At 47.6% G+C, this 20,934-nt stretch overlaps 1 protein-coding gene across 3 annotated transcripts in view; it reads right to left on the reverse strand.

The window, feature by feature from the left end:
* RNF150 (ring finger protein 150) overlaps positions 1 to 20,934 on the reverse strand; it is a 246,949-nt gene that overhangs the window by 18,091 nt on the left and 207,924 nt on the right. Inside the window, exon 7 of one of the 3 annotated variants that reach the window (XM_041758029.1) lies at positions 19,924 to 19,969. The exons of the other annotated variants lie outside the window; for them this stretch is intronic. Coding sequence (XP_041613963.1) covers positions 19,962 to 19,969 — 8 coding nt within the window. The 3' untranslated portion in view covers positions 19,924 to 19,961. Of the gene's footprint in view, positions 1 to 19,923; positions 19,970 to 20,934 lie in introns of those variants that run through there. 3 annotated transcript variants of the gene reach the window in all.

Below are 20,934 nucleotides of genomic sequence, written 5' to 3' on the forward strand. Positions count from 1 at the left end.
CTACCCACTGAATGCCAGTAGTGTCATCCTCTCCCCCGCTGAGACAACCAAAAAAGCCTCCAGACATTGCCTAATGTCACTGGAGAGGCTAAATCACTCCCAGTGAAGAATCGTGGCTCTAATTTAAGGTGCATTTTCTAGAATTTTATATAAATGCCATTTCCTGGCACGGCGCACTCGCTGGCGTCAGGGTTTCCTTCACTCAGTCTACTCATTTTGAGACCCATCCATGATGTTGCATGTATCAATGATTCATTCCTTTTTATTGCTGAAAAGTATTCCATTGGATGGATATATCACAGTTTGCTTATCTACTCACAAGGTGACACACATTCCAGTTATTTCCAGGGTTCGGCTATCGGGAATCAAGCTGCTATGAGCATTTGCATGCAAGTCTTCTGGAGGACATACATCTTCACTGCTCTTGAGTAAACACCTAGAGGTGCAGTGTTGGATCCATATGGCAGGTATATGTAAATTATATAAAAAATGGCCAAACTCTGTGTGTGTGTGTATGTGTGTGAAAAGACCATGACCCATTAAATTCACCCTCAAAATGATTTTCAAATACACAACATTTTCAAATACATGCTCCTCTCCACTCTAAGTACATTTTTGTGCAACAGATCCCCAGAATCCTCTCTATCTGGCCCTCTCCATGCGCGCTCTCTCTCTCTCTCTCTCAAAATAAATAAATATATTTTTTAAAATGCCATTGAGATTTTGGTAGGGACTGAATTGGACCTGCAGATTATTTGGGGTAGTGTCAACACATTACAATATTAAGTCTTCTAATCCACGACTATGGGATATTTTTCCATTTATTTGTGTCTCTTCAATCTCCTTTGGAAATGCTTTTTGCTGTTGTTGTTGTTGGTTTTAGACAGGGAGAAGGACGGTAGGCAGAGGGAGAGAGATAACCTGAAGTAGGCCCCACACTGAGCACAGAGCCCAACATAGGGCTCGATCTCACAACCCTGAGACCATGACCTGAGCTGAAATCAAGAGTCAGGTGCTTAACTAACTGAGTCACCAGGTGCCCCTCTTTGGGCAATATTTTATGGTTTTTAGTATACAAGTCTTTCATCTCCTTAGTTACATTTATTCCTAAATATTGTATTCTTTTCGGTGTTATTGTAAATTAGATTATTTTCTTAATTTCCTCTCAGGTTATTCATCATTAGTGTTATAGAAAAGCAGTTGTTTTTTGTGTGTTGATTTTGTATCTGCAATTTTGCTGAATTTATTTATTAGTGCGGATAGGGATTTTTTTGAATCTTTGGGATCTTTCTACATATTATCACGTCATCTTCACACATAGATCTATGACTTTTTCTTTCCAATGTGGATGCTTTCTACCTCTTTCTTGCCTAACTGCTCTGGCTAGGACTCAGTGCTGTGTTAAATAGAAGTGGTGAGAGTCAGCATCCTTGTTCTGTTCCTGATCTTAGAGAAAAAGCTTTCAGCTTTTCACCGAGTACGATGTTTGTTGTGGGCTATTCCTATGTGACTTTTAAGACACTGAGGTAATTTCCTTCTATTTCTAGTTTATTGAATGTTTTTTTATCATGACTGTGTGTAGAACTCTGTCAAATGCTTTTCCTGCATCAAGATGATCCTGGTATATCACATGTTGAAGATCTAGGATCCATTTTAAGTTAATGTTATATATGGTGTGAGGTAAGGCTTGGCGTTCATTTTCTCCCCAGGGATTTTTGTGATCAGCTTCTTGTATTAAATTCCCCTCTTTTTAAATACCTAGAGTGATTGCCATTTTCCTGACTGGCCTCTATGATTACAGTGATGAGGCTGGAAAGGCAGGCTGTACTAAAATGAAGGGGAATTTGAATGCCAGGCTGAAAAGTCATGAACTACTCCCCCCCCCGCCCGCCCGGCCCCACACACATGGATTTTATTATCCTGTGCATAAGAAGTAATTGCTTAAATTGCGGAAAAATAAACGGTCTCAGTATCTTTCTCAACAAAACAGTGATAATAATACTTTTTTTTGTAGACTATGACATTTGGTACATTTATGTATATAGACACATACGCACGCATGTGCGTGCACACATACACACGGTGCTCTGCTTCAGCGTGTGCTACACATGCTACGCCAGATGATGCACTGCTAGCATTGTATTTAATAAATTTACTCAGAATCTGCTTTATTCATTTTCCATTTAGATTCTTGGCTTCTTCCTTCTTCACCCATTAATGTGCTGGCAGACAATGGGTACCCTTTCTTTCCCCGTCACCACCCCAGCGTTCTGTTTCCTCAGTGTTATTGGATGTAGGCTGATGTATCAACATTTCATCAAGAGCTCATTCGCCATGTGACAGCCTCATCCCTACTGCTTGTGTAAGTGTCACCCTGTTACAAGATAGTAACACAAGAGTCAGAGGAAACTAGAGAACAGGATTCTGATGGAAACAAGAAGTCTGGTTTAAAGGTCAAGCTGCAGAACATGGCAAAGTAGGGAATCTTTCACTTCTCTCTGGAAGGGATGGGGGGGGGCAGAAGTAGGAACACAGTTTCTTACACATGCCTTATTTATTTATTTATTTATTTATTTATTTATTTTAAAATTTTATGTATTTATTCATGAGAGACACAGAGAGAGGCAGAGACACAGGCAGAGGGAGAAGCAGGCTCCCCGCAGGGAGCCCAAGGCACCATATTACCTGCCTTTAGGGCTACTCCCTAAGAGTCTCCCCAAACTGCAGGGCTCTGCTTTTTTTGCTGAGTTAGGGTTCCTGCTTCCTAAATCAATAATTCCTGGTGTAGAGAGAGAAGGGGGTGGCCCGACGAGGTCCCTTCCTTCTCCCTCTACACTTTCCTAGGTGATCTGACATGGGGCTCGATCCCTAGGATCACTACCTTAGCCAAACGCTCAACCACTGAGCCCCCCAGGTGCCCCACATACCTTTTTAAAAGAAAGAAACATTTTCAATAGGGATTCTGCTGAAATGTAAGTCCTCAAGAAGGACCTAAGCAAACAGTAAGGCAATAAACAGTTTAGTGCTAGAGGCTGGACACTGCCAAGAGCATATTTGGGTCTCTGTGTGCGGGCATCATTTTTACATCAATCTGTTCTACTACCACAATCGATTTAAAGTTTTTACTATGAAGAAAAAAAGTTTTAACTATGGTTGTCATTTCTGACCATTAACTGCTTCTCCAGAAAGCACATGGAGAAGCCTGCTTATAAAACTTCAAGACTACAAGTTATTTGTTTAGAAGAATCCCTGGTTGCCTCTGCCTCCTCCAACAAATGCTGCATAATTCACCTTTGGCTGGTGCGAGAATAGGTTATGACCTCCTGTTTTGGGGTACAGTGGGAAGACTCAAAGGGGTGGCACAAATAAGCCCTCAAAAACTGCTAGATTCATCTTAGTTAGCTAACGAGGCATTTTGACTGAGAGCATGAGTTGGTATCCCAACAATAAATTACTAAAATTCACAGTAATTGAGATGGATATGCCTTCCTGGAAAACCTAATGCATTCTATCTAAAGCACATAATAGCAAGAGCAGTGGTCCAGTCATACATTATAAGATCATAACCTAATCCATTCCTCTGGCTCACAGGATGCCATTTCTAACTCCTTGTGTTTAGAGCAAAAACCAGAATTTTAATCAATATTTGGCCATGCGATGGGAATTCCTTGCCATGAGTTTAGGGTAAAAAAAAAAAAACAAAAGGAGATAGAAATGATGTAATGTGATATAATAATTAGAAAGATATATTTGATTATTCATATGACCAAAATGTATTTCTTAGATATATTTGATCTTTATCCACAGTATCTGAAAACACTTTAGAGCCATAAAGATGAAATGAGTGTCTTGTTATTAATGAAGGTGGCTTCTGGACCTCATCAAGGTCAGGAGATCCAACCATATGATCAGAGGGTTGGAATGTTCAATCCCACTCCAACCTCCAGGGAGAGGAGAGGGGCTGGAAGGTTAAATCAGCCAATGACTTAGTCATGACTATGTAATGGCGCCTTCATAAAGACCCAAGAGGACATAGTTTTGGTCCCTTTTTTTCTAAGAGCCTCCACACTTGGAGACCCAGAATGCTTCAGGGTCAGGCACCAAGCTCCTTGGGGGAAGAAGCTCCTTTGTTCGAGAACTTGCCATATGCATCTCTTCATCTTGTTGATGAAGAGCAGAGCCAGACATGAGGCTCCATCTCATGACCCTGAAATCACAACCTGCGCCAAAACCAAGAGTCAGATGCTTAACCAACCGTGCCACCCAGGTGCTCCTGTGCTAGCAAATTAGTTGAACCCAAGGAGGAGGTTGTTGGAGCCAAAAATCTGTAGCTGGTCCATCAGAAGCACAAGGAGACAGCCTGGGCTTGTGACTGGCATCAGAAGTGGTTGCGAGGCGGGGTGTGGGGGTGTGGGGGTGTGGGGGTGTGGGGGGGTGGGGCTGTGGGACTAAACCCTTAACCTGGGGATCTGATGCTATCTCCACGTAGATGGGGTCACAATTGAGTTGCACTCTCGGACATGCTGCTGGTGTCTCAGAATTGCTTGGCGCTGTATATAGGGGGACCTCCATCCCCTCCACCGGACTTGGATCAGGGACCACTAAAGAGGCAAGCTGATCAATCAGTTAAGGGGGCATGACAGGAAAAGCGTATGAGTGGGGGGCTCCATTAAGCTAAGCCAGACATTTGTCCTCCACTCTGGCCCTCGGGGAGAGAAACCACTGCTCTTCTATTCTCTTGGGCCTCCTTTGTTTCATAGCCAAGCACATGAAGCCAGAAGAGCTTTAGGGTTTACTTATCACTCACTCTTTCAATCCAGTAAGGTAATGGACAGGAAACACTTAGCCTAGTTTCTGGTTCAGAGAAACCCTTAATAATAAAACGTAGGCTTTCATGGCGGTAAGGGAGAAGCTGGAACTGCTGTTCAGGTTGTTTGCAGGTGGATGAATCCATCTCACCCACTTCTAAGTGAGGAGGCACACGAGGAACCCACAGTCATGTGCTTATTACAACGCTTAGTATTATGTTGGTGTTGAGACTTGGTGTTCTAACTACTTCTTCTTTTTTATTTTTTTAAAGATTTCATTTATTTATTCATGAGAGACACACAGAGAGGGGCAGAGACACAGGCAGAGGGAGAAGCAGGCTCCTCATGGGGAACTCGACATGGGACTCGATCCCAGGACCCCAGGATCACCACCCAAGGCAGACGCTCAACTGCTGAGCCACCCAGGCGTCCCCGTGTTCTGACTTCTTCAACAGCTCCTTCCAACTCTTCATTTCCCCTTTACAAGCACATTCTCAAACTTAAAAAAAGAAAGCCATCCTCCCTTGGATAAATATACAAATCTTATCCCTCCCCATGACAGTCTTGATGCCTACATCCCCCATTACCTCGCCCTGGAGAATCACTGCCATTTTTCTTGAATCCCTACCTTTTAGGAAGATTTTGTTGAGCTCTGAAGTGAGTACCTTTAAAGAATGATTTGCATTTGGGTGTTTTCCAGATATTAAATTAAATCATGAATTTATGGGATGCTTTTCCAGACTCACTATCACTAATCATTGGTTAAAAGGTTGAAGTCCCTAAGTGCTTTATCTGGGTTTGGTACCTCTTTAAAAATCTCCCAGTACCTTGAAGCAGATTTTCTTGGTGGGAGTGAGGGGAATGGGGATAGATACTAAAAACAAAAAAAGTCACAAAAGCGTAGGGAGGAATACAGTGACCGAGGGTGCTATGCCTCCATCACCGAGCACTGATACTGGTTTCCAACGTCACCTCCTCAGAGAAGCTGTCCTCTGAGCTGATAGCCCCTGATCACTCTCTGATGACTTATCTGGCCTTATTTTAATTTTATTTTTGATAGTCCTATGCTAATATTCTATTCTATACATTATGTTCTCTGTCTCGTTCGATATAGTGCCATGCGCATGAGGCCAGAGACATCAGCACCACAAGATTCCCCAGCACAGAAAGAAGGGTCTGGGTTCTACTAGGCTCTGAATAAATATTCACTTCATAAACCATATTATATTTCGGTTTGTCTTTTCAGTAAAAGCGAAAACAACAAAATCACATTTGTTGCCTTTGTACGTCATTTCTAGTTTTATACTCCCAACAAAGCAACCACTGATATGACTTGACAGGAGTCTTTACAGTACGTTTTATTTTTTATTTTTTTTAAAAAGATTTCTATTTATTTATTGCAGAGAGACACACAGAGAGGCAGAGACCCAGGCAGAGGGAGAAGCAGGCTCCATGCAGGGGCCTGATGTGAGACTCGATCCCTGGACCCTGCGGGGGGTCACGACCTGGGCCAAAGGCAGATGCTCAACCACTGAGCCCCCCAGGGGCTCATCCCTATAGTACATTTTATACAAACATGTATGTGTGTGGTGGTAGGGGTGGGGGGGGTCATGTGCACAGAAATCTATGCAGGTAAGAGATATACCTATGAGTAAGTTAAGTGCTATTTTGTGTAAGTATTAAATTTTTTACACAAATGAAAGCTTGACGTAAATGTTATTTTTCAACTTATTTTTTCTTAATCTTGTTTTCTCTATATTTAATTCTGTTTAAGTGCTGCTAACTAGTCCATCTAAAAATATGCTACATTCTATTTGTCCTTTTCTAAAAGACGCTTAGATTATTTATAATTTCTATTGTAACAATTGTTCCTTGTATGTATCTTCCAGGACATTTTCCATAAAATGTTAGTTTTCTTTTCCTTTCCTTCTTTTCGGAGGAAGAACACACGGTCACTTTCTTCCCTAGGGAAGAGGTATTTTAAGGAGTTTTATGCAGCTCCTAGGTGCTATCATTCTTTCGGCTTCCAGAAAGTAAACATCAGAAGAACAAAAGAAATGAGGAAGCGTAAATGACCACTTTCAATCGATGGTCCCAAGAAAGAATGAAAGAATTGTTTTCAGCCCCTTTTCACAATTATCACTATCATTATTCTGTCTTCATCGTCACCATCATTTGCTCTAGTTTATCAAGTTCTGTGAGATCCCTGAGCTCCTGTGAGAGCCGCTGCCTGAGTCTCAGAAGGGCCGTTTCCCCCAAGCTCTCCCGCAGCGCCTCAGTGGCTCAGCTAGGCCTTGAACCCGGCCTCCTGTTCTTGCCTTGGTGCTGCTGATGGTGCTCGGTGCTCGGTGCTCCATAGCAGTCCAGGGGTCGGCTAGGGACCAGCGGGCACTGCTGTGGTGCAGGAGGACGGAGGGGAGGACCGAGGCGGGGACGGAGGGGAGGACAGAGGGGGAAGATGGAGTGGAGGATGGAGGGGAGGATGGAGAGAAGGATGGAGGGGAGGACGGAGGGGAGGGCGGAGAGGGGGATGAAGGGGGGGACGGAGGGGAGGTTGGAGGGGAGGATAGAGGGGAGGATGGAGGTGAGGATGGAGGGGTGGGCGGGGACAGAGGTGGGGACGGAGGGGAGGGATGGAGAGGAGGATGGAGGGGAGGACGGAGGCAGGGACAGAGAGGATGGAGGGGAGGACATAGAGGAGGATGGAGGGGAGGATGGAGGGGAGGACGGAGGGGAGGAAGGAGGCAGGGACGGAGGGGGACAGAGAGGAGGATGGAGGGGGCACGGAGGGGAGGACGGAGGGGAGGAAGGAGGCAGGGACGGAGGGGGACAGAGAGGAGGATGGAGGGGGCACGGAGGGGAGGACGGAGGGGAGGAAGGAGGCAGGGACGGAGGGGGACAGAGAGGAGGATGGAGGGGGGCACGGAGGGGAGGACGGAGGGGAGGACGGAGGGGGGACGGAGGCGGGGACGTAACTGGCACCCGGACAGCCTGGAGCCTCTACCTTCGGGCCTGGCCGCAGCCCTCAGTGTAGCCATCTTCAGAGGCAGATGGCTGGTCAGGAGGCTAACAGGTTCCATCTTTGTTGAACCATTTGTGAAACCCGCTCATTTCCTTTGCTCACCTGACCTCTGTTTCCTGATAAGCCCAACAAGACCAAACAGAACAAGCACCCGTAGCCACAGGGAACTTGTCAAACGCCCCTTCCTCAGGTGACAGGAGGGAGGGTGCAGGCCCGGGCTTCACTGGACTCTGTGCCGGGTCCTTTTCACCTCTCATTAGCCCCCGCAAACCCCAAGAGTCTGTCTCTTTACTACATTTGAATTGTCCTACGTTTATACTGGGTTTGAAAATGGGTTTTGCCAGTAAAAACCCAAATAAAAAGAAGGATGTGGCCAGTTCCAGGCTTCCACACCACAGCCGTTTGCCTCCTGCTAGCTTGGTCTCTAGTAAGTAGGGCAGGGGCTCTTGAGTGATTTCCTTGACTTCTGCAGGTTCCTTCCCACTGGGTAGGGTGTGGCCAGAGGTTAGAGGGTCGCCGCCCAACAGGAGCCCCCCCCACGTTCTGAAGGGTGCCTGTGATCCACAGCATCCCTGACACCTGATGAACAGGTATTTAACTATTCCACCCATGCGTGTTTTTTTTTTTCCCTCTTAACCAGAGCCGACTCTTAGCTCTCAGAGGGCAGGGGTTCATTTCACATAGACACGGCCACACCTCCAGCCCCAGTACTATGCAAATAAATGACATATAATCGTTACCACCTGCACGCATTCGATAAAAGAATGGGAAGATCTGAGCAAATCATGTTGGTTTTTTATTTTTTATTTTTTTTTATTTTTTTTTTCATGTTGGTTTTTTAAAGGCTAAAAATACTGGCGAAAGAGACTCCTACTTATTATTATTATTATTATTATTATTATTATTATTATTATTTAGGCTCCACGCCCAGTGCGGGGCCCAGCTTGGGGCTTGGACTCATGACCCCGAGACCGAGACCTGAGCTGAGATCAAGAGTCAGATGCCCAAAGGACTGACCCACCCTGGCATCCCAAGGCTCCTACTCTCCTCATTTCAGGGCTGCATGGAGAACATTATACGAGGGCATCAGCAGGACCATCGAATAAGCTAAGAGAAACAAGACCTAGACCACGCGGTAGCCTAGTAGTCACTTACGCGGTGAGTGAGGTAAGAGTCTCCTCTATTTATATGGGACACGAACCTATTCCTGTTCTTCCCGACCCTTCATCTTACTAGGTGGCTCCTAAGAACATTTTCTAGTTTCTTGTTTGTCTTTAATGGTTTCTGAGAAGAGGGTCCACGTATCTGGAATTCTCTGGGGCTGGCATGGGCCGGGGTGTGGCTATGCCAGAGGCTCCCTAAACTTAAAAATGAAGAGATGAGAAGAATTCAAAAGGTGCCATTTCTAGAGGGGCCAGCAGGAGTGGCTGAACACACCGATGATGAAACAGCCTCAGGAAAATGACGGAAAATCCGGCAATTCTCCAGTATTAAGGATGGAAGATCGAGGACAGAGGGATCTCACCCTAATATCCTTGAATGTGTGTTCAAGAGGCCAAATCCCCTGAAGAAACCCACGGGGAGTCTGTGGGATTTACCGTGGGGGCTAAGGCCTTCGCATTTCGTGCAGCAGCCCGACAGTGGTGGCTGCCCCTTCCTCTGTAAAGTCCCGAAGCTACGCAGATCCCTTCTGTAGACAGAGCCCTTAGCAGATCTGGCAAATGAGACCTCCTTAGAAAAAAACGTAGCCCTTGGCAAAGTAGCTTCTACTTTGGACACATCTGTTTTACATCTGTTGGAATCTAAATGTCTTCGGGGGGGGGGGGGGCGATTTCATCCTAGTTCAAAACACGCATTAATGGACCTGGTACCGGATGACTGACACTGGGGAAGTGGCTTTGTTGAACTCATGAAACTGGCTTCTAGGTTGACTTCCGGTGAGGTCGTCCAGGTATTTTCTGAGTACTTCATACTGTCTTACCCCCCAGTTACACTTAGTAAAGATCTTTTCTGATCTTTGCATTACGGAGTCATTTCAACATGTGGCCCATGTGGATTCTGAATCTTGATTTTTTTTTTTTTTTTTTTTTTAAGGATCACGCTGCAGCTCCTGGGCAGATTACTGATGTCGACGAGTTCCCCTGCCCATCCCCCTTAGGTTGCTGCATGACGCGTTCATCATTTTGCCACCGTTCCCCAGTAGCACATAACGAAGGAGCACTTTGAACCTGTATTTCTGAAGGGTCTACAGACACAAGCATAGACAGTGTCCCCCAAGTAAGAGGGGCTCTATCGCTGGATAGAGCTTACCATTTGGGCTTCAGTGTTGGTTTTTCTTTTTTCCTGCTTTTCCTGCTTGCAAATAATCCACATGACTACGCCACGGAAAAATAGGTGCCTCACACTATTGTCAAAGTCTCCGCAACATGGGATGCTTTGCCAATAATGGCAAATAATGGCGCAGACGGGTTAAAAAGCCATAAATCCCCAAATCACATATAATGCACTCATCTGGTGCTGAGCTGAGTTTCCATGGATACCAAGGGACTGTCTTCAATTTTGGGAACTCACAGAGAGAGTAAACTCCCTCACTCCCCCAGGATCTGCAAGCTTGAAAAAAAGTAGCAAGGGTCCTTAAGAACTGGACCTTTGCAGACCCTGTTCATTAACCCTTGGAGACCACATCCCAGGCCCCCTTCATTTTCCTACAGTCTCCTAAGAGAAAACCCTCCGGGAGAGGAGAGCATAGGCAGCGTGAGAGCCGGTTGAGATTTCTGAGACTATTTTTCCTTCAAAACCTTGACAGTAATACCAGCATCAGAGGTGAGCAGAATTTTCCATTTTACAGCTGCATTTTTGGAGATAGGGTTTCTACAAGAGGGGGATACATACCTAGGCACTGAGAGAATCTTGGAAGTAGAAGATGAGTGTATCGTAAGCACAGACACGCATCGATGTAAAGGTAAAGTCCCAACGGTAAGACTCAGAGGGTAAAAACATACTTAAAGAAATCAGCTATGTACATAATGAGAGCTCATACTTCCACGTGTTCCATAACCGTCAATGTTCATAAAGGTAAAAAAGTCTTAAAAAGAAAGAGTTTCTACCATTATTACCTCCTTCCAAGTATGGATGACCCTCGAACAACACAGAGGATAGGGGCGCTGACCCCATGCAGTCAAGTGTCTAAGCATAACTCCTGACTCCTTCCAAACTGAACTACGAAGAGCCTACTGTTGACCTGAAGCCTTACTGATAATGTAAACCCTTGATTAATAAACACTTTCCCTGTGATAAGTATTATATACTGCATTCCCATAACAAGGGTAGAGAAAAGAAATGTTTTAAGAAAATCATAAGGAAAATACATTTATAGTAATGAACCGTATTTATTGAAAAGTATCTGCATATAAGTGGACCCATGCAACTCAGACCCATGTTGTTCAAGAGTCAACTGTATTCAGCTCCCCAAACAGATTTTCTTTTCTTTTTAAAAATATTTTTAAGATCTTACTTATTTATTCATGAGAGATACAGAGAGAGAGGCAGAGACACAGGCAGAGGGAGAAGCAGGCTCCCCGAGAGGAGTCTGATGCGGAATTTGATCCCGGGACCTCGGGGTCACGCCCTGAGCTGAAGGGAGATGCTCAACTCACCTAGGCGTCCCCCAAACATACTTTCTACATTGTATCTTGGACAGAAGATAATGCTGCTTAGCTGTTACCAACTAATTAGTGCTCTGTGCAGATCTTAGCTGCCCTAAATCCGAAGGAACTATAAAATACAGCCTTGTTGCCTTACCCTTTTCAGCAGTTGATGTTATGACACTAAAGACCTCTTTCCTCAATAAAGCTACAGAGTGGAGAAAACCAATTATGATTCTTTCCAAATTCATCCTTTACTCTACTGGATCAAGGACTTGAGTATCTCAGGAGTGTTCAAGTATTTTCTCTACAGAAAGTACTTCCTTTTACCAGGAGGGGACTCTAGAGTTACTGCTTATGCTCCACATGTAGAAGAATGCCTATAACACAGGGTGTTGGTCACAAATCAGGTCTACAAGGTCTCATGAGCAAAGAAACTCTTATTTTCATAATAAAAAGGCAGTGGTCTCTGCCTCATAGGGCAATGCTGGATGCCAGGATCAAATCTCCATCAAGATCACAAACAAGGCGAGACCGAATAAAAATATACTTAGATTTCCTATTGATCCCACTGGTTGGGATCAGTGTCATTAGGGACTAGTGGGTATGGACAGACAACGGGGGATTTATGAATAAGGATCCACCCGAGGGCCAATCGCACAAAATGGCACCCAAGTATGTTCAGTTGGGAAGGTTTCAAGGCTGAATCAATAAGAAAGAGGTCAAGTTAGTTGGGTTCAAGAGAATGTTTGGACTCCAGTGCCCCTGAATAAAATTAATACCAGGGTAGACAGACAAAATGTAAATGGATTGTAGGGATAAGACGACCCAGGGTGTGCAAGCTGACGTGGGTCTGTTCTCCCTGGGCAGGCGTTCTGGGGTCGCAGCACTAGTCTTCAGACTCTAGTTTTAGCAAAAATATCATTCAAGAAGCCTGATAATAACTCCACTACAGGATATTTACCCAAAGAAAATAAAAACAGTAATTTGAAAAAAAGATCTATGCACCCGTATGGTCATGGTAACATTATTTACAATAGTCAAGATACGGAGCGGCCTCCAGGTAAGACAAATGGACGAGGAAGGTGTGGTGAATGTGCACACGATGGACTATGGAGCAGCCATAAGAGGCTGGGATCGTGGCATCTGCGACCTCCAAGGCGGACCGAGAGGGAATTAACGCTGAGTGAGTAAGTCAGGCCGAGAGACAAAGCCAAGTGAGTGAAGAGACACAAAGCAGAGTGAGGTCTGTAAACACAGAGAACAGACCGATGGGTGGGGAGGGTGGCGGGGGGATGGGAGGACGGGGTGAAGGGGAGATCAGGCTTCCAGCCAGGGAAGCCTTCCCCCCTCCCTTCCACTTTAGCCGCACGCCCGAGAGAACACTTTTGGATGCTTTACGGAGCCGACACTTCCCCAAGGAGTTGGGTTACGTTTCATCCCGCGAGCTGGGTCGTCTTAGTGCTTGCACTTCACAGGTGAGGGAACCGAGGCACAGAGACGTGGGGCCCAAGGCGGGGCCTCGGCTTAGCGCGGCGGCCGAGCGGGCGCTGCTTCCAGGGGCAGGAAACCTTCGGATCACTGCCTGCTGTCTAATGAGGACCCGCCCTCACCTCCCAGCACCTGTACCACTTGGGGCCTCATCGGGGGAAGGCGGCACTTGCACGAGTGTCGGACGGAGGCCCACCCAACTGTCACTTGGCTGGAAGCGGGTCCGTCCGTCGCAGGGCACCGGTGCTAGGGTGCTAGGGATATGCTGCCTAGAACGAGGGGCTCCTACTTGCAGGGGTGCATCTTCCCCTTCGGGGTATTGGGGAGCCGTTCGGTCCATTAACGGTACAGCGATTCATAGATTGGTTGGGGATGCTGTTCCCCGTGTGCCAGGCCGACGTGGAACCGCGGTCTCATCTTCAGGAGCCATAGGTGGAGAGTCACCGCCGGCCACCTCCGTTCTCCCTGCGGAGACGTGGTGAAGCGCCCTGACATAGAGTGGATGGCACCGCGTGACACACGCACGCACGTGGGCCGGCATGTGCGGATGCCACCTACACGTGGGCTGTGTGTGCACGCGGGGGTCGTGCCCGGGGCACACGCGCACTCTGGGGCACGCGGGTGTGAGTGTGTCTGTGTGTGTCCCCGGCCTCTGCTGGCGCACGCACGTGCACACCCTACCTGGGACGCTAAACCGATGCTAGACTTCGATTCCCAAATCCAGTTTCCTAATTAACTCCGTAATGAAACAACAGTTGCCGTGTCATTACGGTATTACGTTTCCTTGAAAAAAACTCAGGCCGTTGCTCCTGTTGCACGGCAGGAATTTAAGTGCAGCCAACACTCTCTCCTGTGCCGACAGCTCTGATTTAGGCGTGAGTCTTTATTTATATGAATGGGGTTTGACAAAAATTTCTTAGAACGAGCTGTAGTCTGCAAACCTGCTAATGGCTTCTCCCCGCAGGGACGGTGGTCCCCAGTGGGGGTGGACCGCGCATGCTGCCTGGAGCACGGACAGTGGCACCGCGGGAGTTACCAACGCTATTATTTCAATGAGGCCTAACAGGACAATTCGAAACTGTGACTGTCCTTTAGACCTCAGTGTTCGCCTTGAAACTGTCCCTAAATTTGTGGTTACAGAGCTGCGGTGGGCTGCAGAGGACACGGTCTTGCACTGAGGGGCTGTCACGACTCGGGTCAGGCTAGTCACACCCCCAGGGAAGGAGGCCCGGGGTGGCCGCTGCTTCCAACTCTCGTGTATAAAACCTTGCTGTGGGGCAGCCCGGGGGGCTCAGCGGTTTAGCACCTGCCTTCAGCCCAGGGCGTGATCCTGGGGTCCCATGTCGGGCTCCCTGCATGGAGCCTGCTTCTCCCTCCGCCTGTGTCTCTCATGAATAAATAAATAAAATCTTAAAAAAACAAAACAAAACAAAAAATCTTGCCATGTTTAAATGGTAGCTCCTCCCCAAAGCATTGTCAGAAGCATTCTCAGGACTGAGCTCACCCCCAGCTCGCGTGACAACAGTTTGCTTGCTCTGCCCACAGCGGTCCTGGGGAATCCCCAAAGTCTGTTCCCTGGTGGTCCTGGTGATGAGCCGAGGCCCCCGGGGTTGGTGGTGGTGCGTGAGCGTGTGCACACCGTGTCCGGGTGTCTGCGTGTGCGTACGTGTGCGTGCAGAAAACCTCGCGTGCTCCCGCCCCGGTGTGTGTGCTCTGTGGGAAGCCTCTGGAGTGAGGAGGATGGAGAGTCGTGCCCCCCTCCACCCGCCCCGTCCAGGCCTACACCCTCAACCAGCCCCATGTGGCCTAACTGATCGCTCCACCGCCGGGGAGGAGCCTTGGGCCACAGGTGTTTTCTTCTCTCTCCAAGTTTCCCTGCAAGTTATCCCCAAAGGGCGTGAGGACCGCCCAGGAGAAGCCGGTGAGCTAGAGATTTCTGTATTTTATTTTATTTTATTTTATTTTATTTTTTTGAGATTTCTGTATTTTAAAGGTCTCCCAGTGGATTTTCTGTGCGGGCGTGTGGCGCCCATTTGCTAAAAACTCAGAGGCTCACATAACGGGCACCTCCAAAATTTTTGCTCTACGCTGTTCCCCGGCTTAGCGACTCTGACATCACTTGTTAATCCACAAATCAATCACCCGCAGGTCTGTATGCTCAAAACACTACCCTCTACGGCCATTTGTAGGGCTGCAGTCTGTTGAGCACGAAGCAGGGTCGTGTGCGGAGAGTCACAGCGATGGCTTTCCAGGACCCGACACCAATGGGCTGCTGATCGCTGGGTGGGCCACCCAGGAACGATCCCGAGGACCTGTGCGCTTTCTCCGCAAATGGTGTTGGAAGGATCCTCATTATTTCCTACGAGATCACGGCAATAAGGACGCAGTTTACGACCCCGCAGCGCTCCGACGATCAATTAGGGAGGAAGAGAATGCAGTTCTGGCTCAGGAGGTGAAGCGATTCTGGTAATTGAGGAAGAGCAAGGCAAGGTCGATTTTCCTCACCGCAGGCGAACGGTGTAGGATATAACCTAGAGCTCCTGGGCCTGGGAGTCTATCCCAGAGAAAGGTGCTTTGTCGGTATTTTTATGATATCGGGGCATTCCGGTTGCCCCGACGGGCATCTGCGATGTAGGTGTCCTCGCCGTCGTCGCGGAGCAGTGGCGTGCGGGTGGCACCAAGGACACCTCGCCCTACGGGGCACCAGGCACTGAACCGGCAGCTACGCGTTCATGGATCCCTTTCGCCCCTCAAGAAACCAGGGAGGTGGATTTTATCTGAATGATTTTCAAGGAAACTGAGGCCCAGGGATGGTGAAGCAGTTGGGGCCACAGCTCCCGGCTCAGCGGGCGGCCAGGATCTGAGCCCAGAGATGCCCGGTGATGCCAAAGGCACCTGGTCCCCCCCAAGCCCGTCTTAGCTCTCGGTAGGGTCATCCCCGCTCCTCGTGGACAAACATAAAATAGTAAGAGCAGCGCCAACGGCGTCAAACAAAAAGTGAAGAGCTTCCTTAGGCCGTGCTGGCGTCTGGCCCTTGGCTGTGCCACGGCCCTTTGTCCGCACCCCCCCGCCCCGTTGCTGTTTCTGCCTCGGTGGCTCTCTGCTGCCTGCAAGCCCCCACTGCTGCTGGGTAGTCCCGTATCAATAACGATAAATAATAAATCATCGATCCATTTGCACGAGGCATTAGTTCCCCCTCGTTCCTTGGGGTGGGGCATCAGCATTTGTGCTGTGACCCCCAGGGAGGGTCAGGGAGTCATCCCTGAGCTATAGGGAGGCTCGTCTGTGGCTGTCTGGGTCCAGCTCGAGCATCCTTGGAAGAATAGAGCTACTCTTGTCATTAGCAGACAAAATACAAAACTGGGTCACGATGTAGTCTCTTCTTCTAGCTATTGCTTTTGTTGATTTCTTTAAGACTCTTTAGCATATTCATTCATTCATTCATTCATTCATTCAATGAATGCTTGCTGAGTCTAACGTTATGCCATCAACTGTGCTGGATTTGGGGACGTGAGGATGAGAAGCCACAGTCCAAACCTTTTAAGGTCTGATCAATTCAGTGGGGTGACAGATGCTTGCTTTCTTTACTTACTTTCTTTTTTAAGATTTTATTTATTTATTCATGAGAGACACAGGGAGAGAGAGAGAGAGGCAGAGACACAGGCAGAGAGAGAAGCAGGCTCGATGCAGGGAGCCCGACGTGGGACTCGATGCCAGGACCCCAGGGTCATGCCCTGGGCCGGAGGCAGATGCTGCACTGCTGACCCTGCACCCCCGGGGCCCCTGCCAGGTACTTTCTTAAGAAACCGTATTGCTGGAAGAAGATTGTTTCAAGGGGAGCGCCGGCTTCTGCGTGGGGGGGCGGATGAGGTGCTCCTGACAGATGCACGTGGCCTGGCAGGTGACGGAGAGGCATCGGGGGCAGGGCGCCGGGAGCCACCAGCGGCCTGGGAGCTCTGAGTGCCACCTACCAGCTGGGGGGCAGTTAAAGCCCAGAAAGAGCTACGCCGCCGCCAGATGCTCCAGGATTTGTTTAGGTATCAGCCCGCCGGAGACATAGCCCATAGGTGATAGAAATGTTTTGAGCAAAACAGCGACAGGATCAGATCTCTGTCGATGGTTATCCAGGAAGCGGGGTGAGGGCACAGCCTGGGCGGGGGGCCGGGGGATGCTGAGGCTGGAAACGGCGACGGGTAGGCTGGGAGGACGGCGAGGTCGGGGGCGAAGGTCTTGGATCACAGCAGCGGCAGAGGGAGGTCATCCATGGGCAGGTGTTTAGGAGGCACTGAACATGCGGTGACTGTCTTGCAACAGGGGGACATAGGGTGCAAAGAGCACAGGGAATCCCAGCTTACTGGCCTGAGCACTAGGAAGTGACTTGAGAAAACTGTGGCCAGGGGTGCCTGGGGGCTCAGGGGTTGAGCATCTCCCTGCAGCTCAGGGTGTGACCCCGGGGTCCGGGATCGAGTCCCACGTCGGGCTCCCTGCATGGAGCCTGCTTCTCCCTCTGCCTGTGTCTCTGCCTCTCTCTGTGTCTCTCATGAATAAACAAAACATGAAATCTTAAAAAAAAAACAACTGTGGCCACTGCTTCTATAATAAACCTATACACGCACATATTGCAGATCTAACACAAATGTAGCATGCAAAAGAAAAAGGAAACCCTCTTGAAAGTTTCGCACCGCGCACGTGTGCCGAAGCAAAGCGGGCCGTGCCAGGACATCGCTTTTCACTGTGGTAAAAAACTCTGTTTAGGTGGGGGCGGGGGGATGCTAACACACAGCGTCTGCGGAATTAGTGAACTCCGTCTTCGGTGGCATGTCAACGGGCCCTTTTCGTTTTTCCTGATCTTTAAATTTGATTTTAAAATCAATTTTTTTTTCATGATAGAACATAGTTTAACAAGACAAATGGGATTTTATCTTTTCATCGTTCTCAGATGAATTGTTGCTCTGCTATTTTTTTTTTTTTTTAATATCTGAGTGATCTTCTCACTGTCTGAAAATCCCTGTTTCTCACGGCGTCTGTTCCGACAGTTCCTCTTGCCATATCATCTCCCTTGTAAGGACACAAATTAGAGCTTCCCGAATTCTGTGTTCTGAGTTATCTTGGTTTCTTGGGATTTCTCTTTGTTTTTATTTGTTGTGGCGTCTCTCCCAGATTGGGTGCCTTCTCTCACCCTCTAGCCATCCTTGCCCTCCGCTCCTACGTAGCGAGGAGCCACTCTGATTAAGCACGCACGGGTGGGGCTTGCAACTGGGAGGAGAGCTTGCTATGGGCTCAAGACCACCAGGGGGTGGCTCAGGATGGAGGAGGGCAGCGGGGGGGCCGAAGCGTTCTTGACATGGTCTATCCCCAGATCTTCTTTTGAGCACCACTCCTTCCCCGGGCCTTCCGGGGCATCTGGTGCCCTGTATCTTGAGGATCCCCAGGGTTCTGAGTGCGACACTGCATGTTTCTCATCAGCATCTTCCTTTGGAGGCACTTAGAGTTCATCTTTATCCACTTTGCTAAGTGAATCTCCACTCGTTTGTCACCCAGCATTTGTTGGCCTATTGTCTACTGTGCTCTTTGCTCTGCTCTTAGTGCCCATGTGGAGTTTTTTTTTTTTTAAGATTTTTAAAATCTATTTATTCATGAGAGACACAGAGAGAGAGAGAGAGAGGCAGAGACACAGGCAGAGGGAGAGGCAGGTTCCATGCAGAGAGCCCGGACGTGGGACTCGATCCCGGGTCTCCAGGATCACGCCCTGGGGTAAAGGCGGCGCTAAACCGCTGAGCTACCTGGGGATCCCCCTCCATGTGGGTTTATATCTCTTATAAACCGTTCGGTGGGACTTTGTTAGGTAGCAGAGATAAACCTCTTTCATGCGTAGGCAGAAATCTCAAGTTGATTCCAGGTGGTTCCTTTACCAGGACCAGTCCTGACGCCCTCGACTTTTCATCCACTTCCCACGGGCATGATTTAACTGGATTTTTAACTATGTTACTATTAGTCTGGAATAAATGAGCTTTCCTGGCATTTCTCTGCAGGGAACCGGTGTAACTCTGTGGTCCAGTACTGGAAAGGCAATTTGGCCAATGCAGGAATTCAACTTAGCTCCTCTGCTTCAGTTTTTCCTTTTGGGGTAGATTAGATGTCACTACTTGCTTCTGCTGCACCGGAACATTATGAAGACGGAACAAGATATGGTGGATGAATCATGCTTTGGGACCTTAGGAAGAAGGGATTCCTTCCTGCCAGGAGAGAGCAAGCCTCAACTCCCTGGAAGAGGATATTAAGATTTCTTACTCCTACTACTTTAATAGTTAATTATTAAACTAAGTGGCGCCCTACAAAACACGTTTCTGCCTCATAGTTTCTAACAGACGGAAATCTAATTTTTAGCATTCAGCTTGTTAACCAATTGAACTAAATCCTTTAATAAAACATCTGGCACTTAAATATTTCAGTGGCAAGTAAAACAGAGTCTCGTTCTAAAATATTTAGGTGAACTGGAGCTTTTCTTGGGTGATTATCAGTTATTTCTGTTAAAATTGCGTAAGGGATACATGAATGGAGCAACGCAGTGTGCCTGCCCTGGGATGGGGGGCGGGGGCCCACGAGAGAGATTTTCTTCCTCAATTTGAGACCGAAAACTCTGAATGTGGTATCTGGGCCTCAGCACCCTCATTTGTTAAATGGAAATAATGCCACTTCCAAAAGACGTTACAGGGCTTTTCCTTTTTCTTTCTTTCTTTCTTCTTTCTTTCTTTCTTTCTTTCTTTCTTTCTTTCTTTCTTTCTTTCTTTCTTTCTTCTTTTCTTTTCTTTCTTTTTTTCTTTTCTTTCTTTCTTTCTTTCTTCTTTTCTTTTCTTTCTTTTTTTCTTTTCTTTCTTTCTCTTTCTCCTTTTTTCTTTCTTCTTCTTTCTTTCTTTCTTTCTTTCTTTCTTTCTTTCTTTCTTTCTCTCTCCCTCTCTTTCTCTCCATCTTTCTCTCTCTTTCTTTCTTTCTTAACTACTTCCCTAAGAGAAAATGAGGATATATATGGTATCAACTGTAAAAATATAAAGCATTATAAATACACCAAAACTGTATGTATAGTGAGAACTAAACGCCGAACTGTGTATTCCTATGCGTTATCAATACCTGAACACAGGTACCTCACACCCATACCCCTATCTGTTGAAGAAATTCAATGCTTTTTTTCCAAGTATTGCTTCCCGTTGCATAGCATCGATATTAAAGCAGAATCAAGAGTCGCTCCGCTTAGTATTTTGCTTTCCGTGCCATGCCACCATAACCATCATTTAAAAAATCCCCACTGATACGAACTAGGGGTGGTGGAAGGGGAGGTGGGTGGGGGGTGGGGGTGACTGGGTGACGGGCACTGAAGGGGGCACTTGATGGGATGAGCACTGGGTGTTATTCTATATGTTGGCAAATTGAACACCAATAAAAAATAAATTTATAAAAAAAAATCCCCACTAAAGGCTGTATAAGAGCCGGGTAGGTAGTGCCTAAGAGCTCCTGTGAGGAGATGGCTGTGACATTCTGGGTCCAGGCTGCACTGTGTAGGGGTTCCCAAGGGAACCGGGGCTCGGACAGTATTGGTCCAGCCATCTACGCCCATTGTCTTTCCAAACGCTCATCTGATTCGAGGAGATGCTGCACCTCCTAAGACCCTCTTCCGTCCCAGAAAACGTGGCAGTGGGGAGAGAGCTTGGGGTACAGTCCCCTGCTAGTTGCCCTCGTGGTGCTGGAAGGGGTTGGACGGCAAGAAGAGCCTGCAAGTGAGAATGCAAGATCTTGACTGAGCCTTTCTCAGTGGGCCTTGCAAGGGTGCCAAGAGGGAGTCTAATTTTAATCACAGAATTATGGAACTAGAAAGGATTTTAGAAATCATCTGCTCCGGGTACCCGGGTGGCTCAGTGGGTTAGGTATCCAATTCTTGGGTTTTGGCTCAGGTCGCAGTCTCATGGGTCGTGGG

This window comes from Vulpes lagopus, chromosome 6, assembly GCF_018345385.1.
Source record: "Vulpes lagopus strain Blue_001 chromosome 6, ASM1834538v1, whole genome shotgun sequence".
NCBI classification, from domain to species: Eukaryota; Metazoa; Chordata; class Mammalia; order Carnivora; family Canidae; genus Vulpes; species Vulpes lagopus.